The sequence below is a fragment of the Lutjanus erythropterus genome, chromosome 23 (genome assembly GCF_056507025.1).
Source record: "Lutjanus erythropterus isolate fLutEry1 chromosome 23, fLutEry1.hap2, whole genome shotgun sequence".
NCBI lineage: Eukaryota > Metazoa > Chordata > Actinopteri > Lutjaniformes > Lutjanidae > Lutjanus > Lutjanus erythropterus.
Window position 1 is genome coordinate 1,094,359 of NC_139339.1, and position 24,678 is coordinate 1,119,036.

Consider the following 24,678-nt stretch of genomic DNA (forward strand, 5'->3'; position numbering starts at 1 on the left):
CCCAACTTGAAAGGTTCAATGGATTTATTCAAGGTGTGTCCAAATCCATCTTTGCTGTCTTGTGCCAGGGGTGCAGGGGTATCCTGTCCTGTTCTGCCCTTTGCACAAGCAGTGCATATTGTGGCACACCTGTCAGGTGTACCCAAGTGTCTTGATTAATTAATTAATTCACCAGCATAGTTTAGGCCGAACATACAATAAACCAATCAGAAAGTCAGCTCTCATCACCTTTAAGAAGCAGGTGCAGCAGGAGTGGCAGCATTATGGCAGATTTACCAGGTTACTAACACAGCTTGTGGTTTTGATTGCAGCTGTATAATTTTATGATCAGTTATCTGGCTCAAAGTTCAACTATTAACAAAGACACTCAGAGTGAAACTAAGCACAAGGAGATGCATTAAAAACAGACTGCTGTGTCTAAAGTTTGATTTATGTTTATATCTTTATACAGCTTTAGCCATTAATTAAAAACATGCTCATTCGTAAATATAAAATTAACTTTACTTTGTACCAATTTAGATAAACTGTTGTGGCTGTTCCACATTGAAAACAATACAGTATTTAGCAGTGTGGTATAATGTATGAGCTTTTACTACATAATTTCCTACACAAACTACATGTAATTCATGGGCACTGACACTATAGTTGGTACATCAGTGTGAGTTCAGGTGAGTTAAGGTGAGTTCAGGTCACACCCAGTCAATGATTGACAGACTTTGTCCCTGCAGTCTGATCAACTAACCGACACATCATGCAGCAGGTACGTCGTCCTCCAACTTTATTTTTTCCTTTTCTTCATGTTTCAGTGAACTTCTGTTTTAAAACACAGGATCAGTTTAACATCAGTGACAGTAGGTCTGTATTCACAGCTGAGAGCTTCATACTGACAGGTGATTAAATCTATTTTAAGATCTTTTATGTGTAAAAGATGGAAACCGCCCAGGAAATACATTTCAAATACTGAGTAACTGTAATATAATGATTTTAGATCAGATTCAATCAGACTTTTTTTTTTTTTTTGATTGCTTGATATGGGATTAAGAGGAACTTTCTCAGTTCAGTTAAGGCCAGGCTGCAGTTTTATTACATTTACAAACTATACCCAATATTTGTGACAGGTGTAACTTTTCAAGACTAGGTTTTACTTGGTATGGTAAAATTTATGATTTCCAGATTGATCCTGACGCACTGATCACCTTGTTTTGTTTTTCTGAAGTTTGTCTTCCAGTGCCACATTCTGTACAACAGACCCTCATGTTCAGTATGATAGAAGCAAAGAAAATGATTTTTAAAGAAATAGAAGAGTGCCAGGGTTCCTTGTTTCTCTGCATGCTTTAGGGCAGTAGTCTCAGGGATGTATCTTGACAGAGTGCTGAGGGTCCAATTATCAGGCATCATAACTCCCCCGATTGTTAGTCCCTATGTGACATCCAGTTGTACTACTCCTTCTTGTGCACTTTATTTTTTTCTGGCTGATAGAGGTTGAAGCATTATTGTAAAGTGGAGGACATGACGTCCATGATTAGTGAAAACAATCTGAAATGTGGACTCGTCAGACCACAGGACACTTTTCCTCTTTGCGTCCGTCCATCTCAGATGAGCTCTGGTCCAGAGACGTCTGCAGTGTTTCTGGATGTTGTTGATATATGTCTTTGTCTTTGCATGGTAGAGTCTGAACTTGCATTTGTAGATGCAGAGACAAACTGTGTTTACTGACAACAGCTTAAACAATGGAGAAACGTTCTTAAACTGTTGGACTGTTTGCAGTTTTTCACAAAGTGGTGAATCTCACCCCATCTATGCTTGTGAACCACTGAGCCTTTCCAGGACGCCCCTTTTACCTGTGGAAAGTTACAGACAGGTGGTTTTGAAGCGTTCCACAACTTTCACAGTCTTTTGTTACCCCTGTCACAACTTTTTTTGGAACATGTTGCAGGAAACAAATTGAGAATGAGGGTCTGTTTACAAAAAAGAATAATTTTTTATCAGTTTGAACTAAAATATATTGCCTTTATGTTAAAAAGTTTTCACAACTCATTGCATTCTTGTATTAAACAAGTCTAGGAAAATTAATTAGGGAACAGTCTTTGCCCTGTTGACAAGAAAAGTTAAAATATGAGTTTTTATGACACCACACATAGATAGTATTGAATAGGGCTGTAGGACAGCCTTGTGTTGCCAAAAATTAAAGTTCAACTGCACTGTATAGATAAGTCATCATTTACAAGGTTCATATCAGTAGTAATGAAGGTGTTTTCACTGTGGCAGGACTGTTTTTTATACAAGCAATAATGTGCTGCTGGAACACAGATGATGGTAAAGCTTTTATTTTTCATGTGTTGCAAACACTGAAAAAAAAAAGAAATTCATCAAGAGCACTTTATCAATTCCATTGAAAAATATCTAGATAAAGTCAGACAGATAAAATTAGCCACAGTCACAACCAAATAACTTTTATTTTTGACTGGAATTGTTCGTTTGCCAAAAGCATATTTTTCAGCATAGGCCAAATGCATCACTGTTTCATGTTGAATTTTCAGAACTTTAGGATGCTTCACCACTGGATTAGGCTGTTCCTTCAATCTCCACTCAGACCTGCAAGTGTTTTGGTTTTCCATCTTGTCCTAACGGACTTTTGCAAAGGTAAGACACACTAATGTACTGTTGTGACCACAAAGAGGCCTTAAATCAAACATCATTTCCAATTTGCGTTCTTGTACCAAGAATGCAAATTGTTAACCATAGATCTGTTTTACAGCAAACATGTCTTCTAGAGATTAGGTTTAAACAATGCAAATTACTTTTGCCAGTTATGTTGTGCAGAACATATATTTGCTGCCTGTTCAGTGGATGTGTTAAGTTCTTGCACTGCAAAGCAGCTCATGAATGTGTAAAGTGCCATCAGAGACTGGAGGATCACATTGTGAGTCCCGTGTGTGGGTTGGTTCATGCTAATAGAACACATATGTTAAAGTGAAGTTATGGAAACATTATGGTTTGGGTCTGATATTTAAAAAGTAAAGATTTGTATGATTTATGTCAGCACCGACCAAGATGGTGATCTTTCTCTAAACCATGCTTGGAGTTGCCAAAACACAACAATAAAAGCATTAATTGTGTTTAAGTTGCTACCAAGCAACATCCAGGACTGAAAAATGAATCCAAAGCTGGAGAGCCAAAGACAGCAGTTCCTTCAATGGCCACTGGAGGCTGTCTGCAAAAAGCAAGTCTGTCTCATAGAGTTCCATATTAAAATATCCAACTTAACAGCAGAAATAAACATGTTTATAGCCTGATACAAGAAACTGTTTTGGTCTCTGTAGCTAATGTCCCATTTATTACAACTGACCAGGCCTTGATTTTTATACATTTATACATGTAGCTAAAAAATGGATGAAAAACTTTGACACACACCTTCCTCAGTGTCAGCAAACCAGTGTCCTGCTTTAAGGTTCCACATTAATGTACATGATGTAAAAAGTCTGTTACTATTAGCACAGTAGCATGGTGAATACAGAGTCTTTTAGAGATGGACAGATTTAAATACATATTGCCATAGGAATTATTAACTATATGCATTTATTTCCAGGTCAGTCTCAGTTAATTGGTCCGTCTCAGCCAATAGTAGCAACACTTGGCCATGACATCATTTTGCCATGTCATCTGGAACCTGCTGTGGACGTTGCTGACATGACGCTGGAGTGGACGAGACCTGACCTGGATCCTATCTTTGTTTATGTGAGACGTTTTGGTCAGGAAATCATAGAAATTAAACATCCATCATACAAGGATCGAACATCAGTGTTCATCAGTGAACTGAAGCACGGAAACATTTCACTGAAACTCTCTGCTGTGAAACCTTCTGATGAGGGAACATACCACTGCTACATCCCAAAACTGAAAAAAGGATCTTCTGTTCAACTTGTTGTTGGTAAGTCGACACACACACACACACACACACACTGTATGTACACAGAGCAGTTTGATGAAGTCTGAATCCAGTGAAGATGTTTTGCAGAAAACTTGCGCCTACCTGCATCTGCCCCATCTCAAGGTCCAATTCACAAAAAATATTGTGCAAATGTGTTCATTACGCACACACTGGTGCAGAAGAACAAATCTGCCTCTGTATATAAACAAAGCTCAGTGCTAACGCAGCTCAGTTTATGTAACAACAGCAACTGACCAATAAGAAATTGGTCAGACAAGAGCAATATTGACCAACCAATGAACCAACAGACCACAAGCCGTCAGCTCCAGGTTGATGTCATTATTAAATACTCTCTCAGCCAGTCAAATCACAGATATCTTAGTCAACACATACACATTGTTGGTATAAGTCTGCCATTGGTCACTTGTTTTAAGTGCAATCTACTATCTGCATTTCCAAAGTCTCTGGGAAACTGGATGCTAATGGTACAAATATAAACAAGCTAACAGCCGTTAGCTTTTCCTTTGCAGTGATGTAGTCATTTTAGCAGAGCTCACCTCCTGATGTGCAAATGTTCCACCAAAATAAGTTCCCCCTCGACACCCCTGCACTTACCTCTTCAAAGAAATGCACAAAAAGCAGGGTGTTTTATCCCATATAGCAGAACCAGAACTTTCTCTGTGGAGAGACATCTGGCCATGTGACACTACAAAAATCTGCACAGATTTGGACACCAATTTGATTATTATCACACCAGGCTGATTTGATTGTATCTCGCCTCACACATGGTCACATTGCTCAATAATTAATATTTCACTACAACATTTGCACCGCAATGTGTTTCAAGGATAAAAAGAAAGTCAAAAAAGAGATCAGCTCTGGTAACCAGATGTCTCCTTCATAAAAACAGAATATGGACCATTAAAATCGTTATAATAAACCAACCTAATGTGTGTAGAGATCTGTAGAGTTATACTGTATCAGCCTGGTGTTGTTATCAGGTCATTTAATGAAAATAAACACAATAAACAGCTGCGTTGTTGAATAATGGGGATCTATATGCTCCATCTACTCCATCTCATTTGGTTCAGTTATTAGCTTTATAGTTGTACATTTTTATTTGTGTGCCATTTTAAATGATTAACTCACAGTTTTAATTGTTTGTCTTTGTTCAGCATCAGGTAGCGTTTCCTCTCCTGCTGTAACTTTAGCAGGAATCGACAGAAACAGAGGAGGTCTGGTTCTCCGGTGTGAGTCTGAAGGCTGGTATCCAGAGCCTGAGGTGTCGTGGCTGGACGCTGAGGGACACGTCCTCTCTGCTGGACCTACAGAGACAGTCAGAGGTCCTGATGGTCTCTATACTGTCAGCAGCAGAGTGACTGTGGAGGAGAGACACAGAAACAACTTCACCTGTAGAGTCCAACAGAAGGACATCAACCAGATCAGAGAGACACAGATCCATGTTCCAGGTAGAAATGATCATTTTTATGATGTGTTCATTGTTTTATTCTAAAATAACTGAGGTCTAGTTTTCTATATTTCTCATGTTATTGTGTTTTTTTTTTTTCATTTCAGATGATTTCTTTGAGCTTCAGTCCAGTTCTTCTGCTCTCACAGCTGGTTTGGCTGTTAGTTTGACTGTCTGCATCCTGATTATTCTGTTATTTGTCTTTTTATTCTGGAGACAAAACAGAATCAGTAAGTCACAGATTAATTGTATTTTGTACTTTGATTAAACATTTTATACCTGTTTTTAGACTGAAGTGTTTCATATTCTGTGATCCCTTCTCACAATGTTAGTAAATGACTTTTATACCTTAAAGGTAGAATCAGTAGAATTTATATGAGGTGTTTGTAAAATGCAGCAGAAACAGATGATTGAGTTTCATTCCCAGGACGTCAGATAAATATATTTTGGGTTGGTAATGATGAGAAAATAAAAAGTGTCTGCAGATACACAGCAGTACAAACTTACAGTGGATCATAAAGGATGACTGAAATAGATTATGTTTGTACTTTATTTTGACCTTTTTTTAAGGAAAATGTCACATATTAAAATATTATGACTTTAATTTTTACTGCCTTTATTTTCACACAGAGACCAAGAGAAACCACAGAGATGAAACTGATGGAGGACAGAAGAAGAAACATCACGAAACTGAAGATCAGTTTGTCACTGCAGAAGAAACAGAGAGACAGTGGCTCAGGACAGATGAAACAATGGAAATGGTAGGTGATGGAAGAACTCGTGATAATCAGGTTCAGAAGAAGAAACAAAAGAAACAGAGATGAAAAAGAAAGAAACAACAGTGGAGATTAAAACAATAAAAACTGAGATAAAAAGAAAAACACAGATTAAACGTGATCACCTGAAGGACTTAAAATTCTCTAAATGTTTTATTTGACAGATATTTGATTCACTTTAATCAGAATGAATCACTGCAGACCTACAGAGTTTAATCAAACTCCAGATTCATCCTGTTAAATATTAATGTTGATCACTGACTTTTCTTAATTGTGCTTAAATTTAAAGGCTGTAAAAATGTTGCCTTTACTGACCTGCCTGAATAAAATGATGGGTTGAATCTTGTTTCTGTTCATCTGCTGGAGATCAAGAAGAATCAGGTTCATCTTCATCATATTAATAAATAACGCACTGATTTCAGATCAAAGTTATAAGTTAGTTTGAGCAGGACAGATAGAGACCAAAGATATATAACTGAACATGTGTCTCTGATTGTCTCTGTCTCAGACCTTCTGTCTGTCCTTCCAGGTTGAAGACAAACAAGCGGAACTGCAGAACCTGAAGGAACAACTGGAGAACAAGAACAAAGAGGTTGATGTCTTCATCTTCATCTGTCTGTTTACTGAGACGTCTCATCATGTCTTCTCTGAGCAGCAGAGTTAAATCCTCTCATGGAGTCCAGATGCTGGTGGTGCTGGTTGAGGACTCTGCTGAGACTGAGAGGATGATGATGATGATGATGATGATGATGATGATGATGATGATGACTTTTTGTTAAGAGAAAATGTCTCATCTTCTATCTTTGTCTCGTCTCTCATCAGGTCCAGAGTCTCACAGAGGAGAAACAGAAGAATGAGACAGAACGGCAGCAGCTGCACAACGGATTGGAGACCATAATTAAGACGGTTCATCTTTAATTCATATTAATTTGTTTGTAGTTAGTTTTATGTGTCTGTTTGATTTGAGTTGATCTTAAACTTTGATAAATGAGTCAAAGTGATTGTGATTCAGAGACACAAGCAGGAGCTCCTCTGTGTTTGAAGATACAGAAGGACTGTGATGGAGAAAATATAGGGACAAAATAAACAGCTGTCTGGAGGCAAAGTTAAACACTGAAACTATTCTACATTTAGTCTACACTTGATCTGATGTTGATTGTTTCATGTAGGTCTTTATTTATGAGTCTAACATGTTTCTCTGCTGATCACGTCTGTAACAGTTCAATGATGAGCTCCTGGTGCTGAAAATCTTCCCTTCTCCTAACATGAGCCACAGAGACGATCCTCTACTGAAGGTAATGTAGTGACTCTGCAGAAGAACAACCACACCTCAGAAAAAATGAACTGTCCCTTTAACAATTAAAAAGCTTGAATGATTTAAATCTCCTGTAACCTCCTGTTAGTCCCACAGTATGAAGTGATATTGTGACAGGAGTCATTTATAGTGATGAACCTCCAGAGAAATATCAGCTGAATCTGCAGCTTCTTTCAGCTTCATGGAGATTTAGAGTCAGTTTCAGCTGCTCGTTGAGCTCCAGACTCAACTTTACTGTTGTGCTTCACTCAGTGTGGTTTGTTCAGCAGCAAACAGCAGACAGACTCAGTTAGAGAGCAGCTGCTGAACACAGAGGAACATTTAGCAGCTAAAGACACAGAGATTTCCTTCAGGAGGGGGACGACAACAAAAACATGGAGAACCTTCTCACTGTTCATTTTAATAAGAGAAAGGTTCTCTGATGTTCTGTCTCTGTCTTCTCTCTGTTCTCAGGTGGATCATCTCATATCTACTGTACAGAAACTCACAGCAGAGAAGCTGAAGCTTGAACACCAGCAGCAGCTTGAGGAGCAGAAAGAAAAGGTTCAACACACCTTTGATTGTGTTTTTATTTCAGTTGTCATTATCCAGACATTCAGACCTGACATCTTTCAGTCAAATTCACCATTTTCAATCCAGAATAAGTCTCTTAGATGATCAAACAAAAACAGTTATTCAGGCCCAGAATATAAATTTCAAAGGACATAGAAATGCAGCTTCCAACTCCAACAGTCCAAAGAGTGACTTGGAGCCACAGATTGATTATTAAATAGATCAGTTTAACAGTTATAAACATCTGCTTCTTCTACAAAATGATTACTGATTCATTATGACTCATAAACAGACACTGACTCATTCAGAGAAACATTCAGCATTAATGAGAACTCTGATTAACATGAAACAAACTAAAAACAAGAAAAGACATTTCAAAGGAGAACATCACAGCTGTAGTGTTGATGTCAGAGAAATATTTCAGTTTAACATGTTTCCTTGATCTCTGATGACACATCAGGGTCAATTTATGATTTATTACAGTAAATATATTACAGATTTCTCCTTTAATCCATGTTTCATAATAGAGTCAAAGCAGAACTCATGAGAGCAGATTATTGATCCTCCACCAAGTTAAAGATATTGAGAAACATCACTGTAGGTATTGATGGTGTAACAGATGGAAAATCACGTTTCATTGTTTCATTTCAAATTAGAAACATCTTCAACAAACAAGAATAAAAAATTCAGTGATTAATTCAGTCAGGTGGTTCAGGAAACAGACACACAATCAACAGTGATCCAGTTTAAATCCACTGAAGTTAAACTGATTCAGTCTGAACCAAAGTGAGTCTGAACTCTGCATGATCAGTTTCCATCACACCATCAGATCGTCACAGTGAGAACTCAGTCAGATGTTAAATATGATGTTTTCATTTACTGAATCAAATAAAATGTCTGTCTTCATCTGTCCTCCTTCACAGTTTGACCAACAGCTCCAGGATCAGATGCAGAGACAAGAGAAACCCAAGAAAGGCCCAAAGCAGGTTCATCATTTCAGACTAATCAGTGTTTTTTATTTTCTTAATATGACATTAATTCGCTGCTGAGGTGTGTTAGTTTTATGAATCTTCTGGACAGTGTTCACAGTTTTCACTGTGGGATCTTGTGTTTCTTTACTTCAGCTTAATGTTTTAATGGTCAGTTTTCTTTAGTTTAGTTTATTTCATGACTGTAACTCCTCATATTTACAGTGTAAATGTTCTCAGAGCAAATGTAATAAATCACAACCTCCAGCTGATCAGAACTGAGTCTCCATCCAGATCAGGACACTAAACAGTAAATAAAACAAAATGTCTCATCTTGTTTCTCAATGAGAGCAGATTCTGTCAGGCATGATGAAGAAGGAGTCAGCTGATAAACAAGAGAAGAAGCCAAAGAAGGAGCTGAAGACAAAGGTTCATGTTTTTATTTGTTTTCTTTGACTCTTCCTCTTCTGTCTATAATCTACCTGCAGTCTGTCTGAACACAACTTCCTGTCAGAGGAACTTGATGAAACTGATTTGATTGATGTTCTGTTGTCAGTTTGGTTCCTGATTGATTCATCAGTGTGTTTTTCTCCTGATCAGAAAGATGAAAGTAAAAGTGAAGCATCAATGAATCTTCAGGGAAACAAAACCAACTCATCCAGTCAGAGTTTAACTACAGGACTTGAACTTGATGTCGACACCACGGGAAAATCTATCTGTCTGAGTAACACGTCCACAGAGGTGATGTTTGTGTTGATGAACACTGTAGGACGTGTGTGTGTGTGTGTGTGTGTGTGTGTGTGTGTGTGTGTGTGTCTGTGTGTGTGTGTGTGTGTGTGTCTGTGTGTGTGTGTGTGTGTGTGTGTGTGTGTGTGTGTGTCTCTGTGTGTGTGTGTGTCTGTGTGTGTCTGTGTGTGTGTCATACAGAACATGAACCACGTAACATTCATTTGATTCTCTCTCTCTCTCTCTCTCTTTCTCTCTCTCTCTCTCTCTCTCTCTCTCTCTCTCTCTCTCTCTCTCTCTCTCGCTCTTCATCCTGCAGCTCCAACAGCTGAGAGGCTGGAAGTTAGAAGCAAAGATAAATGAGACAAAAACATTCAAGTACAAGTTTGAGAAATCAGTGAAACTCAGTCCTCAACAGACTGTCACTGTGAGTCTTTTTAGATTTCTCAGTTTATGTTACTGAATTTCTCTTTTTTTCATTCATTTTATGAATTGATGATGGTTGTTGTCTGTGGTCTTTGCATCTCACAGATTTGGAGGCCAGATCTTGGCCCTCCTCCCTTTAACCTGGTGTGGGAGGATCTGCAGTCTGTGAGTTTTGGAGACAAACTGCAGGTCAACTTGATCAGCGACACTGGAAAGACCAGATCAACTCAGTCTGTACAAATCGGAACATAATAATCATCCCAGCTGTTTGTTTACTGCTCCTCCCTTCATTTACTTATTTTTATTTCTCACAGTAAAGAGTCATGAGGAACAGTTTCCATCCAAAACAGCTAAATATATACACACATAGAATGTGTTTTATATTATAATATATAATTGTATTTCCAACTAAATTTAAGATATGTGGCCTTTAGTCAAATAGAACTGTTTCAACTATTCTGTAGAAAAAGAGTAAAATAATCTGAAAATGTGAATTAATTCAGCTCATGAATTTTTCTATTTGTACAGGATTGAATGTTAAACAGGTTAAGATATTTTATTGTTCTCTATCTTATATTGTTGATTGTTTTTTTAAAAAAAAGTCATGGTTTGTGCTGATGTACATTTTAGAAAATATTTGCTTTGTGAATCTTTTTTTTATCTTGTGACATTTGACTTTATAATATAAAAATAAATATTCAGTTTTATATTTAAAGATTTTCACTTATTCACTCAACTGACAAACATAATGGTAAACACGAAAAATGGTGTTGACTAAGACGACTTAAATAATATGGATTATAAATCAAAAGGTACTGTATCTTATATAATAACCTCCTGAATGGTATGAATAACCAACTCAAAAAAGAAACAGGAGACATGAAGTTCTTACATCAGAAAGGCAGGTATGACAGGTGATCTAAACTGAATCATGGACACACAAAGTATCAGACAACGAAGCCTTTACATTATTTTTTATGTTGAAGAATAAAATATGAGGGTTATAGGATGTAAAATAAACCTAATCACACTGTGTGATCAGAAACAGGCCATGCTCTTTGGACATTAAATAATTCCTTGATGCAAATAGAAAACTTTAAGATTAAAATAAGATCAACTATTAAAAACTATTTAGAGATGAATGATACAGAGGAAGTGGAGGCAGTTCGACTGTAGGAGGAAGCAAAAGTCGTACTGTGAGGAAATTATATCTTTTTCTTCACATAAGAAGAGAGAGAGTTTAGAAACATATTAGTGAATTAGAAAAGTCAATAAGAATATTGAAGTTCAAACACGAGAGGAAACTCATCTGATCTGTATTCTCTGAACAAACTAACAAACTGATTACTAACTGAAAAGGTGGAGAAATCATTGATATTCAATAAACAACAACTGATAAAACCTATAAACTGAAAAAGCAACAGATAAAATCAAACATAGTTTCAATTACAGATCAAACCAGGAATATAAGTTTAAAAGTAAACAGGAAATACCACATTTTACAAGATATTATAAACAATTCTAGAGTCCTGACAACAATTTACTTCCTCAAGATGAAATCAAAAAATATCTGAATCAGTGGAGATCTGTTGTTTTATCAGGGGGTAGAAGCACAGACACAGTTATCATCAATTTACTTCTTCTTGTTTTGGTTTCACACTCTGCCCCTGAATGTAAGTGAAAGCATTTTTCATAACTGGAATAAAATGATGAGCAAATGTTTGTGTTGGACGATAAAAAACCAAGAGTTAAAATGAAGACTGTGAAAATGGTTAAAGAGAAGGAGGAACTTACTCTCCTCAGTCTGAAGTATTACTGTGATGCAGCTCAAACACAATCAGTACAAATGAAAACTCTGAAGAAAAGTGGAGGTCAACAGAAAATCTCAATAAAAACAATACAAGACAATAAACAAAGTAGCTGACAGCACATTCATTAAAACACTTTGGACACTCGGGGTAGAATTAAGAGGAACTGAGAAATGAAATGTCCAGAATAGTAAAGTAGGAAGAAAGAATTTTTAGTAAAGAACTATAATAATGTTTGAGTCCCACATCAAATTCCAGCAATCTTTAAGAAAATACCCACAAGCATCAAGAAACAAGAGCAAAGTTAAAATGGAGAGAAGAACTTAATATGTCCCAATCAGACAACAAGTGAAAGTAAACACAACCACAGCATCTCCTTACTGAAAAATAATGTAATGACCTAAAGCTGTACAGTAAATATTTCACTGATCTATTTTAATTGACTTCAGCTGTCATTCTGATGAAGGCTTTCACTGGATCATACACCTACTCACATTATTTAGATATAAAAATGTTGTCATCTCAACATACAGCTTTAATAAAAAGGGTAATGTATGATGACAATAAAAAGTATTTCTACAGAGGTTCCTGAACGCCTCGTCTGCACAGATACAAACACGTTGTCGTGTGGTTTGTGTCTGAGCATCTGTAGAGTCTAAAATAAAACCCAGAGGCTCGTAGTTTACAGGCTTTTTAAATATAGATGACGTCTCAGTCAGAACCTCAGTGGTTTTCTGATCAGCTGCTGCAGACATGAACATTTATTCATTTATCTCTCTGTGTCTTTATGAGTTATTTGTGTGTGAGTGGTAGTTTCCCACAATGCAACAGTCCCACCACCAGCAGCAGAGGGAACATCACGATGGTGAGAACTGTCCTCAAGAGGAGGAGGACATAAGAGGACTGATCTGAGGAGGGACACGTCTCTCTGTCAACTGCTGCAAAGACAAGAGAGTCTGATTTTGAATTTCTGCTTTTTTAAAGAACCAGACAAATATTTCTGACTACTTTAATCTGAAGTGGTGCAGTTTTACCTCTGACAGCCAACCAGCTCTCTGGAGATTCTCCACCATCAGAGATGAGACACTTGTAGAGTCCTTCATCAGACTTGGAGACACTGTGGATGATCATCTGTCCTGTAGAGCTGCTCTTCATGAGACGTCCATCTTTATAGAAATCAGCTGTGAGGTTGGAGGAAGACGTCTGGTTTCTGCAGCTCAGAGTCACAGAGTTTCCCTCCATCACAGGGAGGACAGGACTGTCCAGGATCACTGAACCAACTGAAAGACAGACGTTTTATAACTTTTATTTGCTTGTTTTCTCAGTTTGATTATGTTTGATAGGAAAATTATTGTCACTTTAATCTCTTATTTAATCTCTTTACATAGTTTTTGAATTTAGATAATCTCATGAATTTCTAGAGTTGACTGTATTTCCTGAGACGTACCGGTGACAGAGACGTTGATGCTGTTGCTCCTCTGTCCTCCTGTCGTCTCACACCAGTATTCTCCGCTGTCCTCTCGATATGCTCGATGAACGGTGCAGACCAGCACTGACATGCTCTCATCGCAGGCTGACATGAACTCCTGAGTGTTCCTGATCCCTCTCAGCTGAGCAGAACCATCAAGACCCTCACAGTGGAAAAACACCGACTCCAGTTCACAGACCTGCAGTCTGTTTGAAACGATACGAAAAGCTGCATCTGAGACGGAAACACAGAGAGGAAAACACGCAGAAACAGACTTTACTGGATAAATCTGTGTTGTAGTCAAGATCACCTAAACTAAGACCAAGTCAGGACCAAGACTAGAGTGTATAAAGACCAGACCAAACCAAGACTAGGTTGAAACTAAGTCCAGAGCTAAACCTGCAGCGGCACAAACGTGTTTGAGGCCGATTTGAGACCGAGACCTTCAAAAAGGAGTCTTGAGTCCAAGACAAATCTCAAATTCTACAACACTTCTATCTTATAAAGTAAAATTAATGATGTATATTCATATATTAATATATAATGCAAAAAATAAACATAAAATAATGTGTATGTTTAGCATTAAATGAGTTCCACTCACCTCTGTTCTGAACATGAGAAACCAGCAGGATGAACACAAGCATCTCTGCAGAGACAAAAGAAACAAACTGTGTATCAACCATGTAAACGTCCAGGACAGAGACAAACTTAAAGACAGACTCAGTACTCACTCAGTCTGAAGCAGAGAGCTGCAGCCTCCATGTTGTCTTCCTGCTGACTGAACATCAGACTGAAACACAGCTCAAGTATGTAGAGGAAGACTTCCTCTTCCTGTTCAGGTTCTTTCTGAAGCTGAGGACAGACAGCAGTGTGGTGAAGAAACCAGCAGTCCTCAACTTAATACTTATAAATATACATGAACAACAACCTAAACCTCCTGTTGACCCGAGGAGCCGCTGCTCTTTAATGCAGCAGAACTAATTCCCTTATCAGGTGCAGTGTGCACAGGTAGGTGACTGTCTTCACTGCTGACCTTGTTTAAATGAGTAGTGTAACAGATTACTGCAACCAGCAGCTGACAGACAGTCAGACAGCTTGTTTTGGAGAAGGACATGTTTTGTGGAGACGTTCTACAGTCGTTACAGAGTGTAAAATCTGAGGTGTGTTGATTGACTTCAGTCAGTGTGAACCTGAGAAACAAGTCCTGTTCTGCCCCCTGCAGTAAGACAACAGACACAACAACTATGTCATGAATCCTCCCATTATATTAAGGTGATAAGAGAAACATGGTTATTGCTCCTTGTGGATTTTAATTACAGCTATAATATCTATGCCAGTTACCAAACAGGATCAAAGTTCAGCTGTTCTCAAAGACACTCAAGGAGAGAATGAGCTTTTGACAGCCGACTTGATTAATACTTTCTGCAGCTTTAGACTTTAAGTAACAGGTACCATGTGGCCTGTAGTTTTTTGTAAATCATAAATTTAATTTCTTGGTGATATTTGGACATTTGAAGAACCAAAGTTTAGATCACGCCTTATGTATGATTTACAGACTTTGACCGTGCAGTCTGAGGAACCAACAGGTATGTTAAATTTATTCTTATCTATTCAACATGTTTCAACTTCTATTCTAAATATACTTTCATCTTCTACAGTAAAACTAGGTCTGCATTTGAACGACACGTTTATAAAAGAGTAACAAAGTCTATTTTATGGTGTTTGTGTCAGTTGAAAAATTGAAAGTTCAAAGTGTACACACTGGACTGATACGTTGTGATACTGGTCTGTTTTCAGGATGTTTGACCAGACAGATGGACGGTCTCCTCAGTCTCCTCTCAGACCTCTCAGTGTTCTGGTTTTCCATCTGCTGCTAACAGGCTCTTGTAGAGGTAACTCACACACAAATGCAATAAAAACACATGCACTCCATAACCTCACGTCTGGTTTTCAGGAATCTGCATTTCATTTATGCAAACATGTTTCCTCTGAGGACAAGATAAAGTCATTGGTTGAGTTGAAGCACAAAGGGGGAAAAGCGAACATGATGAAACAGTAAAATAAAGCAACCAGAAACCTGAAAGTACAAACAGCGACACAGGAGAGAAACTAAACTTTAAACCACAGAGATTCAGTTAGAAGCTACAGAAGACTGAGAGCTGAAAACAAAGAACCTCTTTATTTCTGTTCTCCTGCCGACAGGAGCTCAGTCAAACAAAACACACTTGCTTGAGGGGAGAGAAGGGGGAGATACTGTCCAGTGTGCTGGATGTGGTTGACGCGCTGCAACATGGCACTTCCCATGTGTTCATGACGGCGCATGATGCTCATCATATGATGCATCATGACGATGTACTGTCTTAGCCATAAGACCCTTTGGTCCTGTGACTACATTCTGATATGAAAACATACAAGCATCCTAGCTTCATTGGCTAATGTTAGCTTTTGGAGGGAGAAATTCATGACATCACTTACATGACTTCTGAGTGTGTCATCTTAGACAAAGAGCCTGTGTTATTACAGCATTTTCATTTTCACATTAATAAACAGATCTCATTTTCTTTCCAGGTCAGTCTCAGTTAATCGGTTCACCTCAGCCATTATTGGCCGGAGTTGGTGATGACATCATTTTACCGTGTCACCTTAAACCTGTGATGGATGTTACTGCAGAGACGTTGGAGTGGACGAGATCTAACTTAGACCCAAGATTTGTCCATGTGAGGCGTTACAGTCAGGACCTCGTAAATGTTCAGAATCCGTCCTACAGAGGAAGAACATCACTGTTCATCGATGAACTGAAACATGGAAACATTTCACTGAAACTGTCCAGAGTACAACTTTCTGATCAGGGAACGTATGGATGTGACATTCCTCTACTGAATAAACGGTCTTCTGTTAAACTTGTTGTTGGTAAGTAGACACAGTATGGAACAGTTTGGTGTTTACAATCTTTATGACTGTCAGTCAACAGCAATGCAGGTTCTGGATGAATAGAATGTGCTGGAACAAACTGGAAAAAGTTGTAAACAAAGCAAAGTGAAGCAGCTCACTGTGTTTTCCTTCATTAAATCTCCTGAGAACAACACCAGAGGGGTGTACTATGCTATACTTTCTCTGCATGATCTGGATCGACAAACCCTAAAACCTCAATCAGAGATAACGGGTATCACGATGGTGGTTATCAACTCTCTTTGTTAATCCAGGCTTTCGTCTTCAGACTCTGTGCGCGCTCACATAAAAGGGGCGTTTGTTGCATCATTTGACTCTTCTTCCTCATGAAATGAAGCGATCGAGCGTCTTACTGAAGTCAAAATCATCAAGTTGTTATAATTATGAGCTGTGGAAAATATATAAAATACATTACGACAAAAAGCAACATTGTTGCTGCAAATAAAGCAGGAGAAGAAGAAAGATGTCAGAAAATGACTGATGGACTAAATGTGTCTTAATGCTGCTGTTTATTCTAACATGAAAACATTAAACAATAAAAGTCCATCCAGCAGATTTAAACATGATGAAGTCTGTCTGTCTCTGTCCTATGATGACAGAGACGAGGACATCACTGAAGTTTTTCACCAAACCAACGTAAAATGAGTGGAACTGATTTAAGATTGTCTGTGATAAATGATGATGAACCTGCTCCCGACCAGGTTATGAGTGTAGTACAAGTTACCACGGTGATCTAGCAGGTCAAAAGAGAGCTACCTTTGTGACACTGAAAACCCTGGATTTAGACTCAACATAGCTCGCTAACACATTAATCTTGCTTTGTAGTTACACCCCTCAGGCTGCTACAGTACAACCATACAGACCTGAACACACACTACACTGGTTGGTTATAACTCCATATTCATTTTTTTTATGATGATGTCTGCTTACCAGCTGTCAACATAATTGCTTGTCCAGCTTTGTAGCTGTACCTTCTGTTTTGTCCTTGAAACACATCACAGTGCAAACACTGCTGTGTAACATTAAAGTGATGTGACCATGTACACTGGCCCTGACTGGCTGCACTCTCCTAACTTTTGAGCACCAGACCCTGATTGCAGAAACTGCACCTGCTGCCAATCACTGCAACCTGCAAAGGGGGGAGGGGCAGAATCTGGACACAGGAGCACTCAGCGACACACAAACACTGTGGCACATAACAATGACTCTTTACTAATCCACACTCCTGTGTGGGGAAAAGACTGAACAAAAATGAAGGTGTTTTGTGATTGTGGAGACACGTGTGTGTACCTCAGCTAAAAGCGCCAATTGCTTTCTTGTGCATTCAAACTGGTTGTGCCATAGACCAGGTTTTGGCTGGTCTAAGGCATCATTTTGACTCCATCGCACTGATAGCAAACATACATGGCCATACTTTCATTTTGCCATCATTTTTAGACTTCCTGCCCATGGCAGCACACACCAGGCACAAGTTCATTTGCTATCTTGGAGATGAGGCAAAAATGGCAACTATGCCGGTGTAAAATAGCAAAGCCGCCTGTGCAGCCAGTGCATCCACTGTCTGTTCGGTAGGTAGATATGGTGCATGAGTCCAATGATGATGATGAGGATGTGTTCATGAGATTAGGAAATGTGAATAATCTGCAACATGCTTTTAATTAATAATTAGCTTTACATTTTGACACATAAATTAAAATTTCTTAATTTTAATATGTCAGATTGTTTATTAGTGTCCAAAGTATCAATATGTTCTGGCCACCGACTCCTTTGTTTGAAACTTTTCCCTTTGCTCAGCTTCAGATACAGCTTCATCACCTGTCATCAGTCTATCAGGAGTCGACAGAAACAGAGGGGTGGTTTTAAACTGTGACTCTAACAGCTGGTATCCAGAGCCTGAGGTGTCATGGCTGGACGGTGAGGGACACGTCCTCTCTGCTGGACCTACAGAGACAGTCAGAGGTCCTGATGGTCTCTATACTGTCAGCAGCAGAGTGACTGTGGAGGAGAGACACAGAAACAACTTCACCTGTAGAGTCCAACAGAAGGACATCAACCAGACCAGAGAGACACACTTCTATATTTTGGGTAAGAATTATCATTATTATGATGTGTTCATTGTTTTAATCCCAATGATTGTGAGGTTTTCTAGTTTCCTATATTTCCCATGTTATTCTGTTTTTTTATTATTATTATTATTATTATTATTATTATTATTATTATTATTATTATTATTATTATTATTTCAGATGATTTCTTTGAGCCCCAGTCCAGTTCTTCTGCTCTCACACTCAGTTGCGTTGTTACTTCGGCTATTTGCATCCTGATCATGTCATTTGTCCTTTTTCACTGGAGACAAAACAGAAACAGTAAGTCATAAATGAATTGCAGTTTATTTTAATAAAACATTTTATACCTGTTTTTAGACTGAAGTGTTTCATATTCTGTGACACCTTCTCACAATGTTAGTAAATGTCTTTTATACCTTAAAGGTAGAATCAGTAGAATTTATCTGAGGTGTTTGTAAAATGCAGCAGAAACAGATGATTGAGTTTCATTCTCAGGATGTCATATAAAGATGTTTTGGGTTGGTGAAACATTCAGTATTTTATGGTTTAATTTTGCTGCCTATATTTTCACACAGAGACCAAGAGAAACCACAGAGATGAAACTGATGGAGGAGAGAAGAAGAAGAAAGACCCCAAACATCACAAAACCAAAGATCAGTTTGTCACTGAAGAAGAGAGAGAGACACTCAGGACAGATGGATCAGTGGAAATGGAAGTTTTTTACAAGGAAACAGAGAAAAACAAGAAGTCTTTCAACATGAGAAAAGGAAAAAAGAAGAACAAACTTGTAAATAAAGAAACAGTATATTTCTTTTAGGAGAAGAAAAACAAGAGCAGGAAAAGTAAATTCTGATCTGAGCAGAAAGATTGAAGATCTTCACACCAAGAAACAGAATCTGAGTTTCCAAAAGAATTAAGATGACAACAAGAGCAGCTGTGACAGAGAGAGAACTTTAATTTATAAGTTGCAATTTCAAGTCATGATAATCAGGTTCAAAAGAAGAAAATTCAGGCAGACAGACAGATGAGAATGACAGCAAATAACAGTGGAGATAAAAACAAGAAAAAAGGAGATAAGATATGTGGGATTTGAAATTCTCAAAAGGTTTTATTTGACAGATGTTTGATTCACTTTAACAAGGCTTTAATCAGACACTCAGAACTCCAGACTATTTCTGTTAAATATTAATGCTGATCGCTGACTTGTCTTAATTGTTTTAAAAAAAATGCTGCCTTTACTGACCTGCCTGAATAAAATCATGTGTTGAATCTCATCTCTGTTCATCTGCTCCTTTTCTTTCAGCAGCTGCAGGAGGAGCAGCAGAGGAAGGAGGAGCAGCAGAGGAGAGAAGAAGCTGAGAACAGAGTGAAGAAGCTGGAAGAGGAGCTGAAGAGCAAAAATAAAGAGGTTCATCTTCATCATATTAATAAACAACACACTGATTTATTGTCAAAGTTACAAGTTAGTTTGAGCAGGTCAGATATAAAATAAAGTCACGGGTTCAGACTAAATCCAGTCAGATGTGTGTGTTTTTTTTAATATTGCAGCAGATTTACTGGGAGGAAACAAAAAGAAATGATGCTCAAGTGAGGAGACAGATCTCTTGTTTTGAGAATTGAAAAATAATATATAGCAATTACATGGCAGAGTGTCTCCAAAGCAGCTTCGTGTGTTATAATATAGTGTCTCTGTTGACCTTCTGTCTGTCCTTCCAGGCTGAAGACAAACAAGCTGAGCTGCAGCAGCTTCATGAAGAGAAGCAGAGGAACGAGGAGGAGCTGAAGAACCTGAAGGAACAACTGGAGAACAAGAACAAAGAGGTTCATGTCTTCATCTTCATCTTTCTGTTTACTGAGACGTCTCATTATGTCTGCTGCTTGACAATCAAAGAACACTGTGATTAAATTATGAACTAAGCTTCCTGAATGAGAGGCGAAACATCATCAAGAACTCTATCCAGTCCAGTTGCCTACGACAAACCTTGATATGAAACTCATACTGAGTTGTTGTGTTCAGTTGAACTCATTTCATTTGGTTGTTTAATTCTTCACAAACTTTAATCTGTCTCTAAAATTCATGTGTCTCTTTATCTCTTCTTCACAGGTGGAGACACTCAGAGACAAACTAGCTCAGTATCACAGCTGGCAGTGGGTAAGTTCATGACTTAAATCCAACATGACTCAGCCTTCATATAAAATGAGAAGCAAGTACATTATTGTAGTATATCTATTATTTTCTTTATTAACTTCATTAACAGTTAAACTGAGCAGAACTAAACTACTTTATAACCTCAGAGCAGCAGAATCTGATTTTGTGCAGCACAAACTGAGGGGGAACCACGTTACCACCCTCCCCTCTGAAATAAAGCTGCATGGAGAGCTGAGCTTTCTCAACTGTTATTCAGCAAACTGTGATGCTTCAGTTCTTTGCCATTTGGGTCACTGTATAGTTGGCTAATGTTCAGTCACATGTCTTCATATGATCCAGGATTTCAGCAAGGGGGAATATCATAAGAAGAAGAGAGAAGCAAAGAAGGAAGTGGAGATACTGAAGCAGAAGCTGGAGATTTGTACACAGGAATTAAACACCAAAAACAAAGAGGTTTGTATTTGTTATTTTCCTCAGCAGATGTTTTTCCAGATGCTCACTTGTTTGTTTTCAGTTCAACTTCTCTGTCCAAGTCAGGTAAAGAACAGTTCTAAGAGGACTTGAGACCAGAATGAATCAAATTATTTTCCCATTTTATAAAATATATTTCTATATTAGCTGGACCATTTATTTAAAAATCTCCTGGTGACCAACATGTTGTGTCTGTTGACTGATGAGAGAAGATAAACGAGTGGCTGGTAAACAAGTTTCTTGTTTTTTATCTTCATCATTGTACACAGATCAATGCAACATCATGACAGGCTGTAAACTTTACAAACTGAGTCTCTAAATCACCACAAACCACAAAACTAACAGTGATGGAAGCAGAGAAGAGTGATAGAAACGGAGAGAGAGATTTTTTTTAAAAGAGGAAGAGACGTTTGGTTTAACCAGAAACAGCAGCAACTTTGCAGAAACTAAATAAATTTCACCAAAAACACCTTGGTTTGTCTTTCCAATGTTCAAACACTCACCAGCTCTGGTTTAGTTAAAATTAATTCACAGTGTAAGGGAGGGCGGAGCAGGGCATCCCAGCCTTGTCCCTATGAAGACTTTGTTCTTCTGTATCTAATAAAATGACACAGTAATGTTGCAGAATCTCCCAAACAATGGAAGTGAATGGTGACCAGTTTAAAAAAAAAATAAAAGAAGAATAAAAAAAAGAATAAAAACATAAAATGTCTCCATACTGTTTGTCTGCTGTAATCCAAGTCTCCTAAAGTCCCAACATGCTGAGTTGACTTGAAAGATGTTATTTCCACCATGTTTTTACCCTGAACCTTCACTGTTGATCTTTAGCTTGGAGTCACATTCACGTGCACACTGTGTGAACTGTGTGTGTGTGTGTGTGTGGTGTGACGGTGTGTAAACAGCATGTTGGGACTTCAGGAGACTTGGATTACAGCAGACAAACAGTATGGAGACATTTTATGTTTTTATTCTGTTGTTTTTCTGCTTTTAAAAACTGGTTGCCATTCACTTCCATTTTGTAGGAGATTCTGCAGCGCTGTTTTCCTTTAAATCTCCAGCAGAGTTTGGTGGACTGAAAAAACTAAACCCGACCTTCAGTCAGCATGAGGGTGACAAGGTTATTCAGTCATTACTGAATATTCATTTCTGGGTGAACTATCCCTTTAATTCGAATGTGTATGGATAATAAAACCTGTCTCTCATATCTTCTGTCACCTTTTATCTCCCCACAGTTTAACAACAAAGAAGCTGAAGTCCAGCAGCTCCAGAATCAGAGACAGAGGATAAAAACCGACCTGCAGAGGCAATGAAGGATCAAAAGTCTGACAAAAAGGTTCATCTGTCTACTTTAAGTTTGCTGCATCTGCAGCCTGTTCTCATCCGTCCCTCTGTGTCTGATACTGAAGCACAAGGTGCTTTAGCAGCTGTTCCTGATGCAGCCAAAAACCTTTTTATAAAGAAAGACCATACAGCCATGTTTTGGGTCATAATACAAATGTTACATTATGTATGTCATGTGATGTCACTGAAGCAACCCACAAGATGGAACGTGGACCCTGTTCTCCTGGGTCAAAGTCCTGTGTTTGTGTGAGCCATCCATCCTTCCACCTCCTCAATGTGCAGGATATTATCTGCACTAAATAAAGATGAAGTAAAAGAAAATGTCAAGAAAAAAAATAAAACAACAGAAAACTGGAAGCAGACAGTCAAATGACTAAACACAAAATGTTTCAGTCGGAGCTTCATCAGTTCAGATTCAGCTTCTGTCACTTCCTGCAGTCAAACTCTGCTGAAAGATCAACATCCACCTTTCTGTTTGTTAGCTGGAGAAAGTCATGTGACACACACACACACACACACACACACACAGATACAAGCAACATTTAAAATGTATAGTTCGTGTTGAATGACTGATCTGTGTGTGTGTGTGTGTGTGTGTGTGTGTGTGTGTGTGTGTGTGTGTGTGTGTTGTCTCCAAACCACAGCTTGAGACTTCAGAGAAAGTCCCAGGAGCAGGACGAGACCAGGACCGTCACTCTGACACACCATGAGAACCAGTTTCACATCAAGATCTACAAACATAGGCATTGCTTTTACTTTCATTGTAAAGTTTAATATTTCAAGAGTTCTGGCATTGAGACTGTTTTGCTAACATTTTTAGTGAGAAATGTGAATTTTATTTCCATAATCTCTGTTCTGTATTTTTATCATCTTCAGTTTGTTATGTATGCTGTTGTTTGAATCAGTCTTTGTGTCATGTAGTTATCAAGAAGTTATTTTATTTGTGTTATTTTATGCAACTGTTTGATATTGTTTAAATAAAAAGGATAATTTTAGAGCACTCCAGTGATGATGGATTTCTTCTTCTTTGGATTTTTGACAGACGAGGCACACTGCTGCCTCCAAGCTTCAAAATTCATACGTACATGGAGTATAACAGATTTTTTCTTATGTAGTACAACAAAATATATTAAGAAGTCATTTTGGGGTTTTGGATTAGAGGCTCAGAATTTGTTCTAAATGACTTGCCAGATTAAATAAAAGTCAAATAAAAGAAATAAATAAATAAAATTACACAGTCAGGTACTGTTGACTCACACGCTGACACTGTGTGAACAGATTCTTGTCTGCACTCCACTAGAAGATATTCATTCATTTATTTTGCTGTCACTACAATCGTGTAACACGGTGCTGTTGAGTAATAATGATTCATTGGTGCAGTTCTGAACTGTTTTTTGTCTGAACTGTGTTGAGTATTTGTGTGATTCCTCGAGCTACAGGTGTGTGACAGGCCTGTGATGCTCTCACTCATGCTGCAGCCTTCTTCCTCACAACAACAAAAATATCTTTACTGAATATAAATAAATGGACTGAATATAAATATTCAGTCCAGTAAAAATACAAAGTAAGTGAAGTTTCAGGAACAGGACCACACCCCTCTCTCACAACCTCAATCACCTGCATCTCAGTGTTTAAACCTCCCACACCTCCTACAAACATAAATCAGCTGTGTCTCGTTGATCACCTGCACCTCTCTGCTCCAATCACCTGTGCACACCTGTTTAAGGATGTCTAACCCTCGTGCAGCTCAGTGGTTTGGCTCATCACCACTGATGACCTCATTTCTTGTTCTTGACATCAAATAACATTTGGACATTTATGACTCTGATAAAGTACAAATTAGAGCAGTGATTAAAGTTCTTCTCTTGTACCTGCAACGACTCTTTTCTCCCTTGTGTCTTGTGTCAGTGCAACTAACTTTACAAAACATCAAATGTTGCACAAATATCACTCTATAAATACAAAAATGTATGTTTATTTATATATTACATAACTGTATCTCACAGAACCAATATTAAAAAAAACATGTCATTATGTATTTTGAAGTTACTATTTCACAAAGCAAATATTGTAAAAACAAAATAAAAAAAGGACAGTATCATCTGGAGTTCCACAGTAATTCAGGCATCATTTATGACTTTTTTTTCTCTTAGAGCTGTGGTTCCCAAACTTTTTTTTTCTTTTGAATTTGACTTTGGTAAAGGTGTACGAACCCTGAAATAGTGATTTTAGTGGACATGTGCAAATCTGATTTTGAGGACTTC

The 24,678-nt window shown here is 38.0% G+C and overlaps 4 protein-coding genes across 8 annotated transcripts in view; 3 read left to right on the forward strand and 1 right to left on the reverse strand.

Moving 5' to 3' along the window:
- Positions 1 to 24,678, forward strand: part of LOC146305156 (high affinity immunoglobulin gamma Fc receptor I-like) — a 64,240-nt gene that overhangs the window by 15,055 nt on the left and 24,507 nt on the right. The window lies entirely within an intron of this gene.
- On the forward strand, positions 714 to 23,427 carry LOC146305158 (butyrophilin subfamily 3 member A2-like). 5 transcript variants are annotated; one of them, XM_084712042.1, is made up of 12 exons: positions 714 to 760; positions 2,541 to 2,643; positions 3,590 to 3,931; positions 5,107 to 5,400; positions 5,507 to 5,629; positions 19,029 to 19,240; positions 19,757 to 19,861; positions 20,170 to 20,274; positions 20,558 to 20,605; positions 20,942 to 21,055; positions 22,306 to 22,406; positions 23,059 to 23,426. In XM_084712042.1, exons 1-11 carry the CDS (start codon positions 752 to 754, stop codon positions 22,381 to 22,383), a joined length of 1,533 nt encoding a protein of 510 aa, XP_084568168.1. In that variant the 5' UTR covers positions 714 to 751; the 3' UTR covers positions 22,384 to 22,406; positions 23,059 to 23,426. The 5 variants fall into 5 exon arrangements, with proteins under 5 accessions (XP_084568168.1, XP_084568170.1, XP_084568169.1 ...); XM_084712044.1 differs by lacking the exon at positions 714 to 760 and adding an exon at positions 774 to 890; XM_084712043.1 differs by lacking the exon at positions 714 to 760 and adding an exon at positions 2,229 to 2,316.
- On the forward strand, positions 7,924 to 10,816 carry LOC146305159 (lamin-B1-like). The gene is made up of 5 exons (XM_084712144.1): positions 7,924 to 8,033; positions 8,966 to 9,439; positions 9,611 to 9,751; positions 10,056 to 10,163; positions 10,268 to 10,816. The coding sequence occupies exons 2-5, from the start codon at positions 9,377 to 9,379 to the stop codon at positions 10,412 to 10,414; spliced, it is 459 nt and encodes a 152-aa protein (XP_084568270.1). The 5' UTR covers positions 7,924 to 8,033; positions 8,966 to 9,376; the 3' UTR covers positions 10,415 to 10,816.
- LOC146305160 (cell adhesion molecule CEACAM20-like) lies at positions 12,503 to 14,200 on the reverse strand. Its single transcript, XM_084713026.1, has 5 exons — positions 14,170 to 14,200; positions 14,040 to 14,084; positions 13,418 to 13,672; positions 13,005 to 13,250; positions 12,503 to 12,908 (listed from the first exon to the last, which is right to left on the reverse strand). The coding sequence occupies exons 1-5, from the start codon at positions 14,198 to 14,200 to the stop codon at positions 12,763 to 12,765; spliced, it is 723 nt and encodes a 240-aa protein (XP_084569152.1). The 3' UTR covers positions 12,503 to 12,762.

Bases quoted from the DNA above. Each gene is read 5' to 3' on its own strand.
- LOC146305158 (XM_084712042.1), top strand. The intron at 19,241-19,756 runs GTAAATAAAGAA...CTTTTCTTTCAG, and splicing joins GAAAAAAGAAGAACAAACTT to CAGCTGCAGGAGGAGCAGCA. The intron at 20,275-20,557 runs GTTCATGTCTTC...TCTTCTTCACAG, and splicing joins TGGAGAACAAGAACAAAGAG to GTGGAGACACTCAGAGACAA.
- LOC146305159 (XM_084712144.1), top strand. From the start codon at position 9,377: ATGATGAAGAAGGAGTCAGCTGATAAACAAGAGAAGAAGCCAAAGAAG. The intron at 9,440-9,610 runs GTTCATGTTTTT...TCTCCTGATCAG, and splicing joins AGAAGGAGCTGAAGACAAAG to AAAGATGAAAGTAAAAGTGA. The intron at 9,752-10,055 runs GTGATGTTTGTG...TTCATCCTGCAG, and splicing joins TGAGTAACACGTCCACAGAG to CTCCAACAGCTGAGAGGCTG.
- LOC146305160 (XM_084713026.1), bottom strand. From the start codon at position 14,200: ATGGAGGCTGCAGCTCTCTGCTTCAGACTGA. The intron at 14,085-14,169 runs GTGAGTACTGAG...TTGTCTCTGCAG, and splicing joins AGCTCTCTGCTTCAGACTGA to AGATGCTTGTGTTCATCCTG. The intron at 12,909-13,004 runs GTAAAACTGCAC...TTGTCTTTGCAG, and splicing joins GAGCTGGTTGGCTGTCAGAG to CAGTTGACAGAGAGACGTGT.